Source organism: Nilaparvata lugens, chromosome 5 (assembly GCF_014356525.2).
Source record: "Nilaparvata lugens isolate BPH chromosome 5, ASM1435652v1, whole genome shotgun sequence".
In the NCBI taxonomy this organism is placed as follows: domain Eukaryota; kingdom Metazoa; phylum Arthropoda; class Insecta; order Hemiptera; family Delphacidae; genus Nilaparvata; species Nilaparvata lugens.
The window spans coordinates 29,971,403-29,994,308 of NC_052508.1; the positions used below are offsets into that span (position 1 = coordinate 29,971,403).

The 22,906-nt window shown below is 33.8% G+C and overlaps 1 protein-coding gene across 1 annotated transcript; it reads left to right on the plus strand.

Annotated features, from left to right (window-relative positions):
• The first annotated feature begins 1,091 nt into the window (after positions 1-1,091).
• On the plus strand, positions 1,092-19,752 carry LOC111055788 (tubulin polymerization-promoting protein homolog). Its single transcript, XM_022343071.2, has 4 exons — positions 1,092-1,348; positions 13,935-14,249; positions 15,335-15,476; positions 16,373-19,752. Exons 2-4 carry the CDS (start codon positions 13,942-13,944, stop codon positions 16,574-16,576), a joined length of 654 nt encoding a protein of 217 aa, XP_022198763.1. The 5' UTR covers positions 1,092-1,348; positions 13,935-13,941; the 3' UTR covers positions 16,577-19,752.
• Positions 19,753-22,906: the final 3,154 nt, after the last annotated feature.

The window sequence follows — 22,906 nt, forward strand, 5'->3', positions numbered from 1 at the left end:
ACTCACTCATTAATTCATAATCAACAGAACTAAAAATCCACCGGACTAAATACGTTCAAATTTGGCATGTATGTTCAGTTGGCCATCTAGAGGCGCACTAAGAGCGGATTTGAAAAAAATCCAAAGAAACGCCCAAAATCTACGTTTCTCCAGCGTTTTCTCAGCTGTTCAATAACTTATTGGCGAAATATATTAAAAACTGGTATACAGGCTCAGCTGAGGTATAAAAATGTTGTATTGGAAGTTAAGTTCTGCCTAAAGTTGAGACGCCTAAGTTCCGCCCAAGATCGGCGGTTTTTGAGCGTTCCCTGCGTTTCCTAGGCCTTCTCAAGACTAATATTGACAGATCATTGCTCAGATTTGGTATAGAAGTTCAGCAAGGGTCTAGAAATTTCGTCTTGAGAGGACTTCAAAATTATGTCAAACGTACGCCTAATATAGGCGCTCTTACAGCGTTTTCCAAGCGTTCCCCAGTGTTTATTGGAGGGTTTTTTTTCTTAAGTTTAAAAGAAAAGTTGAAAAGTTTCTTAAGTTGAAAAGTTTCTTTTCTTTTCTTCCCATTGAGTTTTCTGAATTTCTCAAGCAAATTCATATCTGATTGTGTTAGATTATATCTAATATTATGGATGTTTGTTAAGTTCTCCATATCATTCCTGTTTCAAATTTCAAAGAACTATAAGACTGAAATACAATAATTCTTATAGTATCCCAACCAAGTCTCTAAATTAATGAGTAATAAATCGCCTGCTGATTCCATTTCTGGTGATCCAGCCGGGGGTCCAGGGAGCCAAGCCCCCTGGATAGACGGATAGGGCGAGCGAAGCGAGCCTGCCGGCTTGTATAACTAATTGAACAAACTTAGCTATAAAGGTATGAAAACATCATACACCTATTAGCAAACAAGTTCATGAATGCACTTTATTCGACGTAATCATGAACCGAGCTCTTCAAGTTAAAATTCTGTGGAAATCGCCCAATGTTTTGTGCTCTCAACGGTATGACTCATTCCCTACTCGCCAGTGAGAGGCAGAGAACAATGTGGTATTTCGTTGAGGGGAGGAAGCCATATCTACATCAGCTTTTCTCACTCGGAAGCATCGCGAGGAAGATGGAACTCTATTTTTGTGAGAGAGGGCTTCTGAGAGATTCGGGCTGACCTGCGCAGTGAGCATGCTCCAGCCAGTGCAACACTCCCTCGCCTCACCAGTCACCAGTCACCAACTCTCATCAGTTCGCATCACACTTGTGCTAAACTGTTTGTGACCTCTTCAAATAACTGCCATCGAAATCACGGAATAAATAGTTCAACAAAGCTGAGTTTCACTTGTGCACACACATACACTTCCACGTGAGTAGATTTCTGAAATCGATTTCATGCTTAGCATCCCGTTTTCGTGTTACTGATAAGAGAGAGTCTTCCCGCCATTATGATACTGAGTCTCCAGACACAGAATTTTCCTGTCTATCAGTCTGGAACTAGCAAACCACTCTTCTGCCATCATTCCACTTCTCATTATATAATTATCTATAAAATTCTCAGTATTGAAAACAATTTTCATAAAGTTTATAGATATTCGATCATGGAAAAGGAAGATAATATTAGTGTGATAACGTTGTTTATCACTATAGTTGAAAAGATCATTATTGTTCAATTTTTTTCTATAAGTGAGCTTTTGGAATGGATTGAAAAAAAGGTGTGATTAGTGATTGGATTAGTGAAGGTGCATAGTGATTGAATTGAAATTCGAATCATCATCAATTAATATTACTGATAGATTATTATTAATATCGATGAATAGAAATGTGACATAGGAAATTCCAATCGATTCATTTATTTTCAATCCGTTGTATTACAGAAATGTTTTATATGATGATGATCATATATATCTGGCACTCAGGCGTTGTAAATTACAATATTAATTTCAAGAATAATATAGATTAATAAAACTAGAGATTGATAGATTTATTATACCTACATTGTTGGTAATAGAAAGACATTCATAATTATTAGGATAGCATTAGGATAAACTTATAATAAATCTAATCATAATTGAACTAAACCAACTGAATTATTCCATCAAATGGAAAATTAGAACATGTTAAGTTCTCTTCTTTGTGAAGACGAGGTCATGATCATTGAAAAACTCACACTTGAAAAATTACGATAGAATGAAATTAATTCCTAAACTCAACTGAACTGAATTCCTTATCGACTTTGTATACTGAATCTCTCAACACTTGAGTGGATAATGAGTTGAGCAATAACATTTACAAACTGGTAAAATGACTAACTTCTAAAAATAACTCAACTCGGAGTTGCATTTAAAATCTCTGATAATGACCAAGCATCTTGGAGGAAATGAGCTTATATTGATTCCGTACCAACATCGCATTATTTGTACTCGATGCATGTAGATTGAATGATGCACCAATGATTATCGATATTATCTTCAGAATGGTGATGTACTCATATTTCATATATAAAAAGTCATCCATTGTTGTTCCAGAATAATAAAAATCCATGATGGTCATTTTATAGTGTAGGCTAGAGTGAGTTATAGAAAATACAGGATTAGAATATAATATATAGAATAGAAAATATAATCATTCAATTAAATCCGGAAGTTTCATCTCAATATTTTCCACAAAACTCCTTGAAAATTAACTTTCCCTAAATCCATACCATATCCATATCGAACTCCGTAATTGATTTATCCTTTATTAAAGAGCTAGAGGATGAAATGTACCTCATCTCTATTTGTGGATTCCAGCTGTGCAGGTACAACCGTAGCATCTTCTCTACAAGAAGGTATTTTTTGAGAAGCTCACACTTGTCTCGATTAACAGCTTACATTTGTCATATCACAACTTGAACCTCGTTCGGTCCATAATATAGATTCTAGATAATCTCGTTACTTAATACTGGATGGAAACTCGATTGTTTCGACCGGCCCATTTGTAAGAACTTTCACATTGATAGAACACCTCAGTACGAGTGCAGCACGTAATATCTCATCCCGTACACTTGTATATCTTTATTATAAGGACAATATTTGAGCAACCAGATTTCTCGGAACTTACTAAAGATTAGCAGGGTTCTTGGCTTCGCTCATCCGAACGACGCTCTATGTATGACGTTTTCTACATTTCCGTAAGTTCAAGTATTTCTATTCAGATCTTGTAGTTTGGAGTATTGAATAGCTAATCATTTCAGAATTGTAATATTTATAAAAAATCGGTCTTGTCTATAAGTCATTAGTCCAACTAGAAATTCTCAAGCTTCATCTTCTCCATTGCCGTTCCAAATTTTTATCATCACTCTCAAGAGATATTACTTTTTACAGTAACAATAGAGATATTACTTTTTCTAAAAAATCTAATATATGATGAAAAAAATGGTGATTCAAATCTCGATACCGCACGTTTGAGCAATTTATAGCATCCAATAACACCTATCATAGCATCATAGTATGAATGAAACTGTAGCTTACTCTTGAACTGATTAACCTTATTGACAGAGTAACCCCCTCTGCAATACGCTACAAAAAAGAGGTGCAGAATAGCAGTATAGCAGTGTGTCAATTTCAGATATCTATCACTCAATTCAAGATTCAATGCAGTGTGCTCTTCTCACAAGTTCTCATTAGATAAAACTGAAACAGCTCCTTGCTATCTATTATATTTCAAAATTGTATAATACTGTAAAAAATATATACATGACGAGTGACGGAGAGGAGCCTATATTATTATGGAAGATATATTTCCAAAGGATAATGAGCATAGTTTCTTTGGGAATGGACTATGATGTAAATGATTTGGGAATGTTGAAAACTACAAGAGTTCACTGGGCTCTATCAATAAGTCTCTGTTTCTAAGCTTTTTTATTGATTGATTCTACCGATAAATTTGCATTAAATGTTGGGAACTCGACTGGATTTACATAATTTAATGCCATTGTTAAACTATTAAAAATAAGTTGTCAACAAAATCTGATTCTCAGTTGAATTTTTCAACTTCAATCTATTATTGAAGAATTGAACTCATTGTTGGTGTGAAGATGGATCACAATATTCGAAGTTGAAGAGAATAGTTCTGTGCTACCCATCATAACACCAATTTTCACTTCGCTCTGACATAATATGAATAAGTTGATGAATATATCTTTCATTTGGATGATATTCAGATGGTTATTCTGATTTTGGTTCAACTAAAGCGTGGGGGGGAGCAATGGAATAAAGGAAGAAGCTCAACTATTTTGAAGGCGTTTACGTAGCAATCACAGAGTTGTAAGCAAAATAATAGAGGATTGATTGCAAGGTCGATGTCAAGTACTTCAAAAGTGGTGAGTGAAGAAACGCAACTGTCTTACATACTAATGTACAAAAATATAACACTTGTAATCAAAGTATGACCACATCAGTGGAATTGTCAAATAGCTAGTTTCCTTTGGAAGTTTAAATTGAGTCTGAATGGAATGAACAATATAAAACACAATAAAATTTCAGTGAACAATATGAAATGTGTGAGTAGGCAACATAATTAGAGCCGAACTGCACGATTGAAATGTCCTAAGTACGATCCCAGTACTTTGTTGATAAGCAACCAAGTCTCAAGATCTCGACAGGGCAACGTTCATAATTATACGACTACTAGGCTAATGTTTGTGTACTCCGATGAATTTTCCGGTTAACATGTTTCACATTGACTAAACTCTCCTATCGATTCTTAATTGACTTTCCAATAGCAAATTGCGATGAGAATTCTAACAACAAATTGCGAGTTGATATTCGATCAAAATAATTGTAATCACTCGAAATGATAGAGAGGTAATCTTGCATCAAGTTACTAAATCATAATTTCAGTTGAACCGGATGCAAGAAGTAGCATCCAGCAACCAGAAATAGATTAATGTTTGTCCACTTCACGCCTACTCTTTACTTTGTCGATTATTTATAACAAGAGAGTCTGGCATCAAATTTGGACGGTCAAAGTCAAGGAAAGCTGGGGGAGAGGTTTCTAAAGCTATCACGCAAACTAACAGTAGTCTAACGCGTGGCTGTAAGAGCTTTATTTTTCATGAAAAATTGAATGAATTGAATAGCTACGATCATGAATACACCAGGCACTGAAATAAGCTCATGAATAAAATGGAGCCTGAATGCGCAGTAATTTATTGATAGATGCATATAATGTGCAGTAAATGCTTAAAACTACTCCTTAACTACATTAGGCAGCAGAGATTATTCACCGCTACGTTTCAAAAGGGGAATGTTTCATAATGCAACTTTTCCATTTATTTACGGTACATCATATTTATATTATCAGTACCGTACCATATTATTGTCCAGTGATGTGTCACTTATTGCCTATACGTGGTTGTAGTTACCGGAGCTACAGTAACTTATTTTTAAGTTGCCATTTAACATGGAAGATAGTAGACCGAACCAAGGTACCTAGAATACTGTATTCAAGGTACATTGGACTGAACTGTAGTAGCTGTAATAGCAAAGAATCTATAGTCCAGGCAACGAATGCTCAAATAAAGTTATAGAGGGAAAAAGTTTGGATCACAATTTTCAACACCACTGCTATTTTAAGGATAGTAAGAGGATTAACATATCAAAAGTCCTCACCCCTTCCCCCTCTGCTAAAGCGGTGGGGGTGGTTTGAAAGTAACATTTTATCATGTTTCGCATATATATCGGAAACTATTCATCTTATGAACATTCATATTCTGTGCAAAATGGAAGCTTATAGAATTACCAACAAGTTTTGTCCTTACATTTTTTTCCATATCTCTTATAGTTTCTGAGATATCCGCTCTTGAAGGTGATACATTTTTTGAAAGAACACTTCTGCCTCCAATATTTTCATCTTTTCGGCCTTATAATTTTTGAACGATTAATGAAAAAAATCCGTGCTGATTATCAGCTGATAAAGCATCAAATTATCTTCAATTTGATGTATACAGTATTTCCACCATTTTACGCATTTCCCTACGACTGTTGCAGCATTTTTAGTGTTGAGAGTGAAATTTTCTGTTCATCAACAATAGATGAATTGACAATGGAATTTGGAGGGAATGTTTAAAACACAATTTTCGACTTTGCAGCTTTGTTGAGACTAGTTTGGAAGTGAGCATATAAAAAATCCCAACCCCTACATCATGTGCTGAAGGGATGAGGGTGGTTTGAAAGTTACATTTTCCACTTATTACCTACATACTTATATCTTGGAAAGAATGTGTTCTCTTGACATAATAAACTACATAAAAATGAAGCTTAATAAATTTCCTACAAGTTTTGTTCAGTAGATGGTTTCGATAAATCCAATACTTCTCAAGATATTTATGTTCTAAAGTGATGCATTTGGAGAAACCTGTTTTCTTCCATTTTTTCGCTCTTTCAAGTCTTATAACTTTTCAACAATTAATGAAACAAGAATTTGCTAATTATGAGATTGTAGAGCATTAAATTCTTTTTCATTTAATGTATAATTCGACTATCTCACGCATTTCCATACGACTGTTCCAATAGTTTTAGTTTTGAGTGTCTTTCTTTGGTACGGAGTTTAAAAACACCCGTTTTCAGTTCCGCAGACGTTCCAGTGGGTACTCAATATGAATGTTCATACTGAAGCACACTGCCAATTTATGATGACAGAATAGTGTGATATTCGAAAAAAGTCACTTGTTGCAAATCTTGAGATTTGACACTTAAAACTGAAACTGCTGCAAAAGTCGTATGGGAATGCGTGAAATAGTCGAATTATACATGAAATGAAAAAGAATTTAATGCTCTACAATCTCGTAATTAGAAAATTCTTGTTTCATTAATTGTTGAAAAGTTATAAGACTTGAAAGAGTGAAAAAATGGAAGAGAACAGGTTTTTCGAAAATGCATAATGAAAAAAGTAATAATGATATCTTATCATCTTTTAATGAGAAAATATCAAACTCTACGAAATTTTCCAAAAAGACTTAAGTAGTATTCTCTGTGCTATTCAATAAATTGGAGTAAAATTTTCTCAAAAAGTGAATGAAGGCTTTGTTAACGAGAACTAAGAACGAGAAAATTGTTCTCATTTCTCAATTGATGAATCAATTTATTTTCCACTACATGGGTCGAACTAGTTGCAGGAATATGCCGAATAGAAAAATAATGAGAGATACAGGGAGAGTTAAAAGGTTTGGTATTTCATGTTCAATGTCAATGACCAAGGAAGGGGTTCCTTGTTAAAATCGTATATTAGTGGTTTAAATTTGAAAATATATATTTCGTTCAAAATTTCATCTTTATATTTATGTTTCTATTATTAATATTCGAACTTTTCACCAAGTAATTGATCAAATATCATCAATCTTGCACACTCTATCATTCAGTAGAGAATTTCTCTCATAGGCTGAAAAATTTTGGTCTACCTGAAAAAAAGATTTATTACATTAATCCTATTCATAAAAATGGCTTTGAATTTGAAGAGGTTGAGAGTTTATTCTGACACATGAGGACATAGATGATCTGCGATTTATACAAGATAGCAGGGTCGTTATAGTCTCCGTCAACAATAATTCATTTATCTTGATAACTTACTTTTTCAACCCATTCCAGATGAAATCGATTAAACAAAATGCATCTGATTGAGCTACGTGATGTTTCAAGCCTACCCTAAGGTTAGACCTACAAGTGTCTCTTTGCTGTTTGGGTTATTGATCTGTGCCAGAGAGAGAGAGAGAGAGAGACATACATTTGCTAGGCGTAGTCCAGGAGTAAGAGAGGGTAGGGAGAATGTCGAAGATGCAGTGAGAGTGAGAAAAAGAGAAGATCAGAAAGGAGCAACGAGAAAGGATAAGAACAAGATAGGTCATTGATGGGTGGAGAGGCGATGGAAAGTGAGAAAGAGAGAGGGAAAAATGAGCGTAATCGGGAATTGCACGCATCTGTAAATGTGGTCCAGGAAAGCGAGGGGAGAAATAGGAAGTAGCCTACTGGAACCCTAAAGTGCGTAGCATTGCGCCGCATACCGCATTGCATCACCCTCTCTAAATGAACTTGACTTAGTCAATAAGTGACTATTCAGATATGTATTAAAACATAATTTTTCTAAAAATTATGCCAAATATTCTTTTATGTCTTCCAAGAAATGGAATGTATCGATTTTGAACTCCAATCAGTAAAACCTCAGAGGAAAGGATACAGATTTTCATTTTCTGTGGTAAAACACATAGGCAATACTTAGGCAAGCATACGCCAAGCATTTTGAAGCTTCCTTTCATTCCTGAATTATTGTGCTAAATATTCAGATTTTTAAGAGGTGCAGTACATGCAACTCCATCAATCCATTTGTACATCTTTGAAAACTCCTATTCAACCAACTCTCCATAATTTCCAAAATAGTATTCTTAAATACGTTATAAAGACCACATTATTTGTTGAACTTTTCATATATTTAACAAATGGCAACATTTTTTGCAAAGTCTTTCTCACGGAAGCTTTCAACTTGAAAATATCGTCACCATTGGATCACAGTTTAATTGCCTATGTAATCAGCTTTGACTTCTGAATTCAGATATTTCTGGTCCAGCTTTTATAGATTCGGTAAAAAATGAATGATATTTTCATTTAATAAGTACGAATCAACCATTAATGAATAGAAAAACTCCTCCAAATAAGGGTGGATGATGAATCATTGTTAATTAAACTCCATTATGAAATGTGACCATAGATTACTCTAAATTGACAGTTATAGCTATTGTCTTGGTCTTGATACTGATTGTATTTTCTATCATAAAATTGTCACCAATAATTATCGTCCAAATAATAAGACAATTTATTTTGAAGAAATGTGGGAAGCGTCTGTCACTCACTATAATTGCAATAATATGAATTTATTGTTGAGCTATGGAAGAACGAAAAGCGAATTTTTCCACATTCTACATTGAAGTTAGCCTATATTCAAGTCATTGAGTATTTGGGTGACAAAGATCTCCTTTTTTCCATATTCTTATTTGATACCCTACTCACCTGGATTACACCTTTCTGTAATTCTAGTTTATATGTACGGATTGTGCCTCGTATCATCATTGAATTACATATTGTTACAAATGAGATGAAGATTGCAATTTCTAATAGTTTTGTGAAGAAGTATTCAAAAACTACAGATCACTTGAGTAGCTTAAGGAGAAGGGAAAGTCGAATTTGTTACTGAAACTGTTGTGGTGGAAGAGTGGCAGAGATGATACCTCCATGGATGATAATACATGTCTATGCTACACAATTTGAAGATATGATGCTCGAACGTATTCAGATGAGATTGAAAATAATTTTCGTATTCCTCACAGAAAAACTCCCTAACCTGTTAATTACATTCAAGCCAATGATCTTCTAAAGCTAACTTGTTACTTGTCATCATCATCATCATCATCATCCATCATGGACTAGGCATGTAGAGCCTGTTCCGGTGTCCACCGCTTCCTCGGTCTTCCGATGTCTCTTTTCCCATCCAACTCCAACTTCCAAGCTTGTAGTGGAAGACGCATTGGTGACATACGACGCAGGTGATTCGTCCACTTCAATCTGTAGGTATTTTTTATGATTTCTGTTAGTGGTTGCACATTACACTCACTTCGGATTGTTTCATTTCGTATGTGGTCTCGTCTTGAGTATCCTTGAATGCTGCGCTGAAACCTCATCTCTGATGCCTGAATTCGTGAGTCATTATTCTTGATCTTTGTCCATACCTCACTACCGTATGTCATTAAAGGGATACAGTAGCCATTTTCCTATAGAGCATCTCTGTCTCTTTTCTTGCCTTACGCTTTAATGTTCGGTGAATAACTCCACAAATTGAGTTAAACTTTGCTATTTTCTGAGGATTATCACATTCTTTGTCAGAGGATACATCACAGCCGAGATATTTAAAGTTGCTCAATTGTTCCATTATTATATTATTCAAAACTTTTGGAACGCAAGGGCCACTTGCAATTACTTTCGATTTCTGAGCTGAGATAATCATATTGAAATCTGTACTTACAGCTTGAAGCTCATGAATTGACATCTGTAGCTTATCCTCACTTTCCTGAACTATCACTGTATCGTCAGCAAACATGAGAGAGTTAAGGAAGACCCCCTGTTACTTGTATCAACGTTAATAGTTGATCAAGTCTTTTTGAAGGGTATCTTATAGTCTATTAATGTTAATTTTGTAAATTGAATCCACGATACATTTTAATTCAGAATGATATCAATAATCATTTATTGCATATACTGTTTATTACTTACATTAGTCATTAACATTTTTCAACGCTTTGCTTCCTCTCTCTTGGAAAAAACTCTTCCAAAAGTCGCTCTTTCAAAATTTTTCGCATAGGTCAACTCAAGCAATAATATTATTCTAATAGTTTTGAACATGATTTTTTGATGAGATTTGGGAAGCCAATTTGAAGCTAAATTCAAGTACTGGTCATTTTTGAACTAGTCATACTAGAAGAGGTCTGAGTCAGAAGGTCAGGGATCAAGGGTCATTATCACACCATAGAATCATTATTGCAAGCTTTATCAACTATATAGATGACCCTTAGTGTATGAAACTCTTTGATCCCTGAAAAACTACCAGAACCATTCCGGTGCATCATAATGGTAAATTATTACCATTGTAAACAGAGCTTCAGCTGTTATATTACCAATACATTTACAGAGTAAAGTTCAAGGATGAGAGAGCTGGAGGAAATAAGGTTTTGAGAGTCTCTGTAATGGTTATTGGTCAATGAACGCGATATTTATAAACGTCTCTGGACGAAAATCGATATGGAATTCGACTATTATGTCATAAACTGTTATTGTTTTACACAGTAAGGGCTCAATAAAACTCTAAATTATGAGGGTAGAGGGTGGGTTGCCAAAGAATAGGAAAGCCCTGATATTGACCTCACTATTGTCCGGCCAATCCAGTCGCTGATTTACATGGGCATTCAATTTGATTTGAATATTCAGTTGTTGCCTTTAATGCATTCCCGTTGCCTTTATGGTGTGGTTTGCTCGCAGGACGCCTTTTAACAGCTGCCCTTTATTTTCTCCCGATCATTGTGCTGCCGTTCGCTGATTGCTGCTATTCCATAATAAACGTAGAGGTGATCGAAGAAGAAACTAGGGATCATAAAATCACGAAGACCTATGAGTAGAGTTGATAACTGATTTTAAATTAAGTTTTCTGCATCTAAAATAATGTCACTGTTGAGGTTCTTAACGTTATTTTTTGTCTTTAAAGTAAAAAAATTCTCAATGTACTATGATCACCAAATTTGTACATTCAAGATCAAATAGATTTATCAGGAAAGTGACTACTGTGTTGATTTTTGAGTATCAATTTGTTGAAATAAGCTAGGACAAATAATTTTGAAGATTTATAACAAAACACTCATCAACAGGTTCAACAGCTTATACACTTCAGGTCAATCATATATATTCGAATGATTTCGAAGCTTGATCACACAGATTGATTAAAACACACTATAATAATTCTTAAGTAGTTCATTCATTGTCCTCAATAGTGAAGTGAGTCATGAGTAACGAAAGATTTTCAGTACAAAACTCTTTCAAGGCCGTTCAATGAATTGAAGTCTTGAAAATGGGCTTATTACTTGCTATATGTGCATACAGTGCTAGTCATGTCCATCACAACTCACGCGAGCTCAACACGGCTCTCGAAATGAAGGTTCACTTAATTGGATCAAGTTCGAACAATAATTTGGCTGATGATCTGTTGTAGGTAAATCGAAAGATTTCGATAATCATACGTCTTTCTTTTTAAATTGTTTCAGTCTACAACTCTACGTGCTACGTGGGCTATGTAGAAGAGGGGCTATTACCGCCTCTATTCCGCTCACAAAAGCTACAATGCTTGTAATGCATAAAGCTTGAAATAATGGAACTTTTCCATATTATCTGCAATCACTTCATCGAGATATTTTCGCGCAATATATATCATCCTATCACAGGATGAAACCAGCGACCACCCAATTTTACTTGTGCTTTGTGGGATTATGAGAGCAAATTGGATTCCACCTTAGAGGTTGAAGTGGGATTCTATGAGAACGCTTTGAGAGTTTCATATTCACTCAAAATGGGAGTGAGAAAACTGCATGAGCTTTTTCCGGCTTAGGTTTTTTATACTTTTGTAGTGGAGCAGTAAAGGGCTGAAAATAAAATGGCTTAGCCTACGCCCTCTTTAATATCGGTCATATTTTATTGAGGCTCACCTGTCAAATTATAGATGTATATCTAATTCTAGAAGGGACCACGCCCTTTGCCGACACCTATACGACCTACCACAGTAACAAAGGCAGTTGTCTGACACATCCATACAATTTCTGCACAATACAAGAATAATAATGTTTTTCCCTCACGAAGTGACTAGACAAGTGCAGTACTTTATCCACAGCTGACTTGCACTGGGTGGCACTCATTATTATCTTTACGAGAATGCCAATCATTAGACACCTAACTGAACGTGACAATGTCAAGTTTGTTCAATACTTTTTGTTGCTCTCAAAATACGAATACCGACGTAAATAGACCAAAATATCTTGTAATGACTCATAGTAGCACCAGTATTAACCTACAAACAAAATTGAAAAGTATTTCTTCTATTGTGAGTATATCTTCTTCAAACTCACTTGTTATGGTTTCGAGTATCATAACATAATCAAATTATTGTAAGAATCTTGAAGCACATCGTGTTTATATGATAGTTATGATAATGTGAACTAGATGGCTTTGCTACAGACCGAAATAATTAACTACGAAAAACGTACCTACTTATTTATTATGAAAATGTCAATTCTCAATGATGCTGATTATTGTTATGTTCTGAGAAAAATTGTATAAAGTTGCCGAAAGGTGAAAACATAGTGGAGCATTGAAGGTAGCTTCAAGATTGAGTGTTGAATGTAGTGCATGTATTGAAATGGTGGTGCAAACAAAGCTCCAAATATTCGCCACCAGAGTGCGCCACCATCGAAATACATTCAGTAAAAATAATGCAGCACTTTCAAGCTTGAAGCTACCTTCAATTCTCCACAATGTTCCTTCGCCGTTTCCACCTTGAAGGATCAAATGGACCAACTGTTACGATATAACTCAATTTATGCTATGGAGGAAATGATTTATGCTACATTCATCTATTCAATCATTCAAAGTCCTTGGTGAATTATATAGTATATGATACTATTAATATTACAATTTTCCTTGAAAATTAAAAATTTCTCAACAATATTCTCTTACAAGCATCGAACAAGATGGCAGATTCTTGAAGTTTTGGCAAGCAAATGCCCATGACATTTGGGAACGCTCATTAATCAGCGAAAGGTCATAGACAGGAGACAGCACAATCTGCTGAAATAGGATTCAGGTATACCAATATCGTGTTATTCAAAGATAAGGGGCAAACTAGAAAGATTATACTTCATTGAATGAAATTTCATTGATGCCATTAACATAAATTCTAAGTAGTGGGATAATTAATGTTCATACATTGTATTGTATGTCTTCTTTCATTTAAAATTCGAATACATAGGCCCTGTTGCTCAAAAGCCGGTTGAATTTTAATCGTGGTTAATTTCACGAGAAACAATCAGAGAAGGCGTTTCTGAAAAGACAGATTCTCTGATTGGTTCATGTGGAGTTAAACACGATTAAAACTTGACTTGCTTTTGTGCAACCGGCACATAATCTATTGTACCGGTACCTAAATTTTTCCAAAGTTTATCAATTCATGCCCAATGTACAATGAGTATGAAAGAACTGAGATACAACCACGATCATTGAATCTTTTTCTAGAGAGTAATGAGTTTTCAAACAAGAATAATTCCAATATACAATTATATCACCAACAAAATTTCTGTAAATACGATAATTTATCTTAATAAATTTTTGTTTAAGATCCTAGATGTCCGTGAGCACAGAAGATGACAGCAATTCAGTTAAAACAGGGAGTGAAACACAAGAAAGTGAGAATAAGCACCAGCCGGACGACGGGCCTCCCCCGGCACCCATCCCTCGGTCCGAGACACCGCAATTCAAGAATCCGGTCACCTTCAGAGAGTGCTTTCGCTCATTTTCCAAGTTTGGTGACACCAAGTCCGATGGAAAACTGATAACGCTCTCGCAAAGTGATAAGTGGATGAAGCAGGCGAAAATTATTGATGGCAAGAAAATAACCACCACTGACACAGGAATATTTTTTAAAAAGTTCAAGTGAGTATAATAATATTAGATGACTTCAGTTAATTTGTTAAAAATATGTTTTCGGCCCTAGGAGCGAAATATACTATTTTATCATATTTCAAGCTTTACAGAGTCTTGTAAATCTCACAAGTCTTACTAATATCACTCCAGGCCACTCAATAATAATACCAGCATACAGGAATTCTAGCGTATGCTTTCTCTATGATAATGTGTCGCCAACTCATCTTACAATGTTATCAAATAGCTTTTCAATGACGTATCAGTATGCAAACATTGGTTGTTTTTGTATCAACGATGCAAAACGTCGAAACGTTCGACAGAAACAAAGAAAATTTCGGTTCCAAAGTAGTCTAAAACGTCCAAAATGAATAAAAATTACACAGTGATTACCACTCATCGCTATCAAATTGAAAGCGACACATTCAACTCATTTCAATTGGATTTTGTGATGTTTTATTAGATTCCCGTTTGATTTATTTGAGAAAATGTTTCTTTAATGGTTTTATTGTCAATCACAAATCTGGAAAATTTGCAACAAATAATTATGTACACCGACAATCACGTTTATTCTGTAAGGGAGCATACCGGTACCTAAACCACACATCCCTTTACGGTAGGAGGTGGTGTACCTCCTCAGGTAGGTATTATGCCCTATTAATAGGGGAATCGTAGTTTTCTCGTTCTAAGGTTGAATGATGACTTCAAATCATGTCGATTTTAGTGTTACATAATTTGAGAATGACCCGCTCTATTTTTTAATAGGACATAAACGTTAACATTCAACATATTAAAATGAGTAGACATGACGAATATGATAATAATAAGATATATTAATAAGATACATACTAATAAGATACATCCAATATGAGGAATCCTTCAATAAACAAAGAAAATATTGATAAGTGTAGTTTGATATTTGTAGATACCGTATTCATCAATAATTAATAATGCAATTTCAGCTCAGATTTTAAGACTTATCTGAAAGTCACCTCGCGAGTCAACGATCACGTTATGTAGAAGAAATCATGATTATGTATATTTTTAAATACGGTTTTGTCTCTCAAGACACTCTTCATTTGTTATCCATATTACAGGCAGCAAAAGCTGAATGTCACTGAGTATGAAAAATTCCTGGCTGACTTGTGTAAAACAAAAAATCTCAATCTTGAAGAGACAAAGCGGTCTATGGGGGCATGTGGGACTCCCGGCCTCTCAAACCCCACCACCCCTGCTGTCGTAAGTTCTGCATGTGCAATATTTCTGCAAGCTCAAATTACAGTATCAGATAAAAGCCCATGAGAATTTCACTAAATTGTGAATTGAGTAATAATAATTATGATTTGCCTCCATTTGTCGACAGAGCATCTTTTGAACTGTAGAGCTCCGGAGTTTTGTGGTAATTGCACAACACTTTGGTAATCTCACCAATCTTATACATGAAAGTTATCGAATTAATCTTATCACTCATACTCATAGAGGAAATATACAGGCATACCGGTAATAACTGATCCCAACAGCAAAATTCAGTGGATTTCAGATCTGAATGGATTAAAAATTTTTCAATAAGTGTGTGCTAGTATTGAAATATATAACTGGAGAGCTAGCTCCAAGCTTCAAGTTCTCATTCATTATTTGAAAACAAAAGGCGAGAGTAATTTAGTAAGATGAACGATTCACAGTAAAATTATTTTTGAATTTCTCAAAATATGACCTAGTCTAAGTTATTCTATATTAAGGTAAAATATGGAGAAATTCCACAATATCTCTGTTATTCATAGTGTAAATTTTATTCTATATTTTTGTTGGCTGATTTGATACATTTTTATGCAGTCTTCACATTAGTTTACTCTCTCATATTTTTTTCCAAGATTCCAATTCAGAAGCTCTTAAGCGTTACCAATATACAAAGTAAATGGGATCTGATCGTGAATAGAAATAAAATTGATATTGAGTGACCTGGCTAGTTCAGGTCCGGTATCACTTCTTTAGGTAGCACCTGATGAAATCCAGGGCTTCTGACTTGACCCAACGACTATTGCCAGTGGCATGGCTTATTATGACTAAGCCATTTGTGTCTCCAGCAAAGAATGAACATGATTTTATATTAATTTGTACCTGATTGTATATTGCAGCCGGCACAAGCCAAAGAGAGCAAAGCGAGAGTGTCGAGTGCTGTGGAGCGGTTGACAGACCCCACCAAATACACGGGCTCTCATAAGCAGCGATTCGACGAAGCAGGCAAAGGCAAGGGCATTGAAGGTAGAAAAGACGTTGCCGATAAATCTGGGTATGTACAAGGATACAAGAACAGAGACTCTTACAACAAAACACATTAGCTGGCACCTGGACACCTCCACCTGGTCCAGTCAAATTATGAATGTAGCACCAGAATGACAACAGCAGCAATTTTAGCAGGATGAATCTACTGCCAACTATTTTGTTAAGTTTCGACAGCTTTTGTACCTTCATATTGTAACAAACCTAATGCGCAAATTGTGATAACCTCTCCCAATTCCTAATATTCCTAATATTCAAGAAGTCATCTACATTTTTCATTGGTTTAGATATATTAGAAGATATTACACTCACAATTCAACTTATAGCAAGTTCCAAAATTGGACGAGTAATCAACTAATGATGAAACTATTGATAAATCAACTACCAGCAGCTTTGCGAAGCTCTGACAGCTTTTGTACGTATAAATCCCAGTTTACTGTCTAATTGTGATAAACTTTTTCATATCAGTGAATTTCTAATGATTTGATTAGTAGCCTATTAAAGAGTGATGATTAATCTTCAAATAATTAGAGAATTGTATTCAGCTGACTATATTTGCTACTATAAGGTTGGATTGTTATCTTATGAACAATATACATTTAATTTAGTATTTTATTGGAATTGAAAATTATTAAAATATTAATCCTAGGCACAAATTGATGTTTACGAGACATTACCATACTATTTATAACATTAAGCAAGTATGCATCTATTTTTTAATCATTGAACAATAGTATCAACTCGAATTAATATTGGAATTGATAACTTCAATAAATATAGATCATTATGCTAATTATATGATAGCTTTTCTACCATTTTTAGAAATTTTGAGTATTTTTTCCGATGAACAATAAAATGAAATGTTTTGAAAATTGGGGCTGAGATAAAGTGCTGGACTTGTCCCTTATAAAATAAGGCAGGTGTTGATTCATTATTGTATCCTTAATAAAACGAGAATCTAGATGAATAATAAAAATAATTCCAAAAAGTGTATTATAAGAACTATAAAGATTTGATTTTCAATAATCTTTTCACGATAAATGTTGATTCACGTTTTTCTCTATTTCTTTCCCCATAGTAATTTGAGTAGGCCTATCTATTTCTTCAATGAACTATATGAAAAGACGAATTATGTAGGCCTATCAATCAAGATACTGTGATTAATGGAAATTATATTTTATTAAATTGATTATTGCATTGCGTTTTCTAATGAAAATGATATTCTAGAAGGATTTGAGAATTCCATCACTGGTAACTCACAATAATTAAATAATGTCTGATAGTATTGACACATGATAATTCTCAATATATATTGTAAAAGCTCAAGTCTAAGCACCAACTATAATAATTTACTGCCTCTATGGATGCAATTTATAAAATGATTTGCCGTTTTTGTGGATTGATTTTTATTAACTACCTAGAAATGAAAACAGTGGGGTTTATGAATTCAAAAATAGAGAGAGTAATTATGAGCCAAAAATATGCAGCCTATATAGAGATTATTGTTTTACAATTCATAGTTTCAAACTCTTTCTTTCATACACAGACTTGAAGACTTAGTGAATTTTTTGTTGAACTGTATTTTTTCTTATTATCTTTCTGTGACGTTTCTGTGTGAAAAAATAATATTAATTGTAAAAATATTCTGCCCAATAATATAGACCTACAATCACTGGATACTATAATATAATATTATTCTTCCAATAATCAATATTTTTTAAGAATATTTTGCAGGATATGTTCACTATGCATGATTTATATTGTTTATTTTTTTTTTACTTCGAGCTATCATTGTCAAAAATATTATTGATTGATTCTTATATTTACACAATCCACAAAATGTGTAAATCACTACAGTATGTCTTATGTATAAAAAATAGTGCAGCACTTGTTGAATAGGTTATTGCACGTGAATGATACACTGATAAAAAGCATTTTAATTTCATAGAACATGTAGGCCTACTATCGAAGGCACATTCATAAATATAGATCCAATTATTTAATAAATTTACAGCAATACATTCTCCTTTACTCAGTGGACATAATTTGAATTTCATCTGATATGGTGAATTGCCTGTATTTATGTTCTCAAGATTTGAGATTTCAAAACGTTCTTGTTCCAGTATTCAATTATAGTTTATTTTCAAACACTGATACCGGTAAGTATAAATACCGCAGCCAGTTTGTCCCATATTATGGATTCTCTTCCCAAAATAAAAACAATCTCGTTATAGGGAATAGCACTTGTGTCAAAATTAACATGCGATCAACATATATTGCAGTAATGGTTTAATATTCAAAACATGATTATAATTTATTATTACCCTATTTTACTTGTGAAGCAAAAGCTTGAAGGAATACTCATAGCATTTGAAATTCTGTAGTGGGAAAGATTGTTGTTGGCAACATGTTGAAATATAATCAATTCAGCGGTCAAATATGGTGATACATATTGCTCATATTTTGTAAAATCATATTATTGGAACAGTATTACAATAAATCCTATTGTTTCATTCCATTGTCTATAAAGTGATATCTGCTGTAATATGATTAATATTTTTTTTGTACCTTTTTGGTACGGTATGACACAAATTATAATCTATAGAAAACACACTATTCAGCTCTTAAAAAATTGTAGATCTTCCTCTCAACTATTCTCCTATTGATTAATTGACTTATTGACTATTCTCCTATTGATTTATAAGTTAATTTTCACTTCAAGCAGTTTCCAACTTTCCATCTGTGTATTTCTTTACTGTATACTGTAGAGTGATACTCCACAAGTTCATACGGTAAATTTTTATGACGGTATCCGATTCTTCCTCTCAAAAATAATTATTTTGAATTATATTTTTTCGCATACTCAAGCTACAGTAATGTGACTAATATCAATTCAAAAAATCTATAAATTCATAATAATATGTATTTATTCTATTGATGTCTCCCTGAAATTTCCATGTACTTCCATTTTAGGAATAATATATCATAGATGTGTAATTGTTAGGTACCAAACCGTACCCTAGTAACCCATTCATGATAATGTGAGATTGTGCTGACTTCCATTGAATAATATTGACTGTTATTTTGATGATTTGATAAGCTCTATTCCTATTGAAGTACCACTGAATCAGTATTATCGCTAAGTTTCTAAGCATAATTCTAGAATAAGTTGCCTCATCTGCTTAAGAATTGTTCATAGTGTCTATTGTAAATAAAATTATTTGAATTAAGTGAATGTGTTACCAAAAGATTTATCAATGGTAACTCCACAACCCAACTCCATTTACTCAGTACCTACCTTTTATTTTACCGGTATTTATAAAATGAGAAAAAACGAAGTTGTCAATTTAGACTGCAACTTGCTATGTTGTAAGCTAATATTATTGCAGCAAAAATAAATCAATATGATACTTATTAGGTAGTGATTAGAAAATAATGATACATGGGAGTATGGTACGCGAGATGAAATCTAATGATGGGTGGGGGGCGAGCCAAGCGCTGTTCGAGGGTGTGATTTTTTTTTGGTTGGAGAGTGACCCCCCCCCCCGGGATCCAGTTGGTATAGAAAACCCTCAATGGGTGAGGGGTATGGAGGCCTTCCCCCGGGAATTTTGAAGAATTATCACTCAAGATTAGCACACCAATTATTTTTGAGAAGAAACTGAGTTCAATAAGTGTGTAGCCTGTTTTCAAAAGTAAAAGTTAAATTAACTCAATAAAATCGAATGATGTTATGATAATCATGTTATCATGATAATTATTTTTTTCACAATAAGCATCATAACCACGCTATCATTGAAATTATATTGGGAGAAGAAAATAAAAAATGATTGATTAATATTCTTCTTTCAAATTAAATAAATTATGTATGTTTACCGTACCTTTTTTAAGCTTCACTTGAATGCGTTCTCATTCAAAAAATGAATTTTCAGTGTACCAGTGGTAATAAAATCACAAAACATAACTTGACGACCATTTATGAAAAATGCATCAAAATATTCACAAATATATACACCCATAATCGATGTTTTTCCCTAATCTTTCAGTCAGAAAATATTCAGTAGGATAAAGACGGGTGTTTTGTAAGAGTGTAATTTCTTATTCGCTGAACAGCGTTACTGGTATCTGAGAACTGAGTAAAGCTTGTACCGATGTTTTTTAAAATGTTAAAGGGTAAATTTGAATGATAAAATAATCAGAGGTTTTTGTGTTTTTGAATTGATTTAAATAAGCAGGATGAAAATGACTTCAGATTCATCTAATTTGGTTAACAGACTTCTGACGTTTTTGATTGGGGAGTATTTTCATCTCCAAACTGGTCCAAACGAAGCTGCAAAGTCAAAAATTGAGATCCAAACATTCCCTACGAATTCCTTTGTCAATAATTGATTTATAATTGCAAAAGTGGAGATTTCACATTCAACAATAAAACTGCTGAAACGGTCGTGAATAAATGTACAAAATGAAGAAGTTATACAACAAATTGAAGAGAATTTAATGCTCTATAAGCTCATGATCAGCATAGATTTTGTTTGAGAGTAATTAAGATATTATAAGGCCAAAAAGAGCAAAGAATTGTATAAATCTAGTATGTCACAATTTAAGGCTCGAATATCTAAAAAACTATGATGTTAGATGCTGTTGAAATGAACGTTGTAGGGAATTTTGTGTTAATTTTGTAGAGAATAGTCATGTCTGTTAGACGCATAGTTTTCGAGATAGGCTATAATGTGCGAGTGCAGAAAATTGTACCTTTGAACCAACTCCCCAATCACTCAGCACAGGGGATAGGAGTGTGGCCTTTTGGTATTTCCACCTAATTACTACCCTAAACAGAAATGTTTGGTCAAAAATTGTCTTCCAAACTTTCCCCTTTATAACCCTTCAAGGACTGGAATATCTATAACGTTATTTGAAAAGTAGTGCAGCACGTAGATAAGTATTGCAAATAATAAGTAAATACGCGTTAACAGTTGTATAGTTATGATACTCTGATAATAAATCATTCATAAGGACTATTGTAGCTTATGAAGAAGGACGCTTTCACAGATTCTTATGAAAAGTCATAAACACACAGAGGAAATTGTCAATACTGTATGTATTATTCGAACGATACTTACACATTTAAACGGGACCAATTTTCTATAAATTTTACTAATTCAATAAGTACCTAACGATCAATTTGAAATATCTTATAAATACACAGAACATTTAGATCCTCTTGATGAATATTAGATCGAAATATACAGTATTATAAGAAAGAATAACGGTGTACTTCGACTAATCCTGCAAATGCAGAATCAAGAAAATACGCACTGCTGCACCACTCATGGCATGGTTATCGTTAATTAATAGTTATCCTATTATTACAAAATATATTATAGGCACTTCACTATCGTAAACATCACTTGAGAAAAGATCAGTTTCGGTTGAAATAGTTCTACGAAACTGTCATTGATGCAAAGAAATAGAAGAAATCTCAATGAATTTAAGCATAGATCGGTTTGTCTGTTTTAACACAAAAATTGCATGTGAGTTTTTAGAAATCGTCTTCTCACAGATCGCTGAATGTGGCCTGCTAGTTGTTGTAAAATGTATCAATCAAAATCCCAGGATGGACATGGCACCAGGATAATATATAGCACAAATAGCACAATAACTACATCCAGGATATAGATGTTCAAATCAGGTAATTTGGCTATATTACTATTTTCTCAAGAATCTAAACTCTTGAGAATCACTTTTAACTGGCATTGATCCATGAACATAACTTCAATATTTCCCATTCAATCAATGCTGACAGTATTTCACTAAAGTTCTGTATCATAATGCTGACATAGTTTTCGTTCAGCTGAATATGAATAAAGAAAATTATCTTAGTATCCCTCTATGTGTTACATGGGCATAGTAATTCAAAGTCTATAAGGTTCATATTGTGCTACTCACTTGTAATATGAAATACTTCTATGATAGTCAACCTGTATTATTACTTACCACTTTTTTGTCTCTGGGAAAATTTGTCTATTCAAAAATGTTTTATGAATACGGTTGACAAAAGGTTGATAAAAATAATCAAAAATCACAAACTGCCAAGGAGTCTTTACAGACTTATTCATTACCTACCGTATAGTTCTACCTCACTTATTGCTGTAAGGCCCATAGACCGATAAATCTGCTGTTTTTTCAAATCCAATAGAATTATACAGCCACTATACAATAGAATTATACAAAGATTATACAATCGTGACTCGTAGAATGATTCAACTTCTTTTAAAATTTAAATTGGAGAACATTGATAGCTTATTAAAATAAACGTATTTGAAGATTGTTGGGCTTCCAGTTTCAAGAATAATTCAAATATTTACAGGTCAATTTGTCCGCGTGCTAAT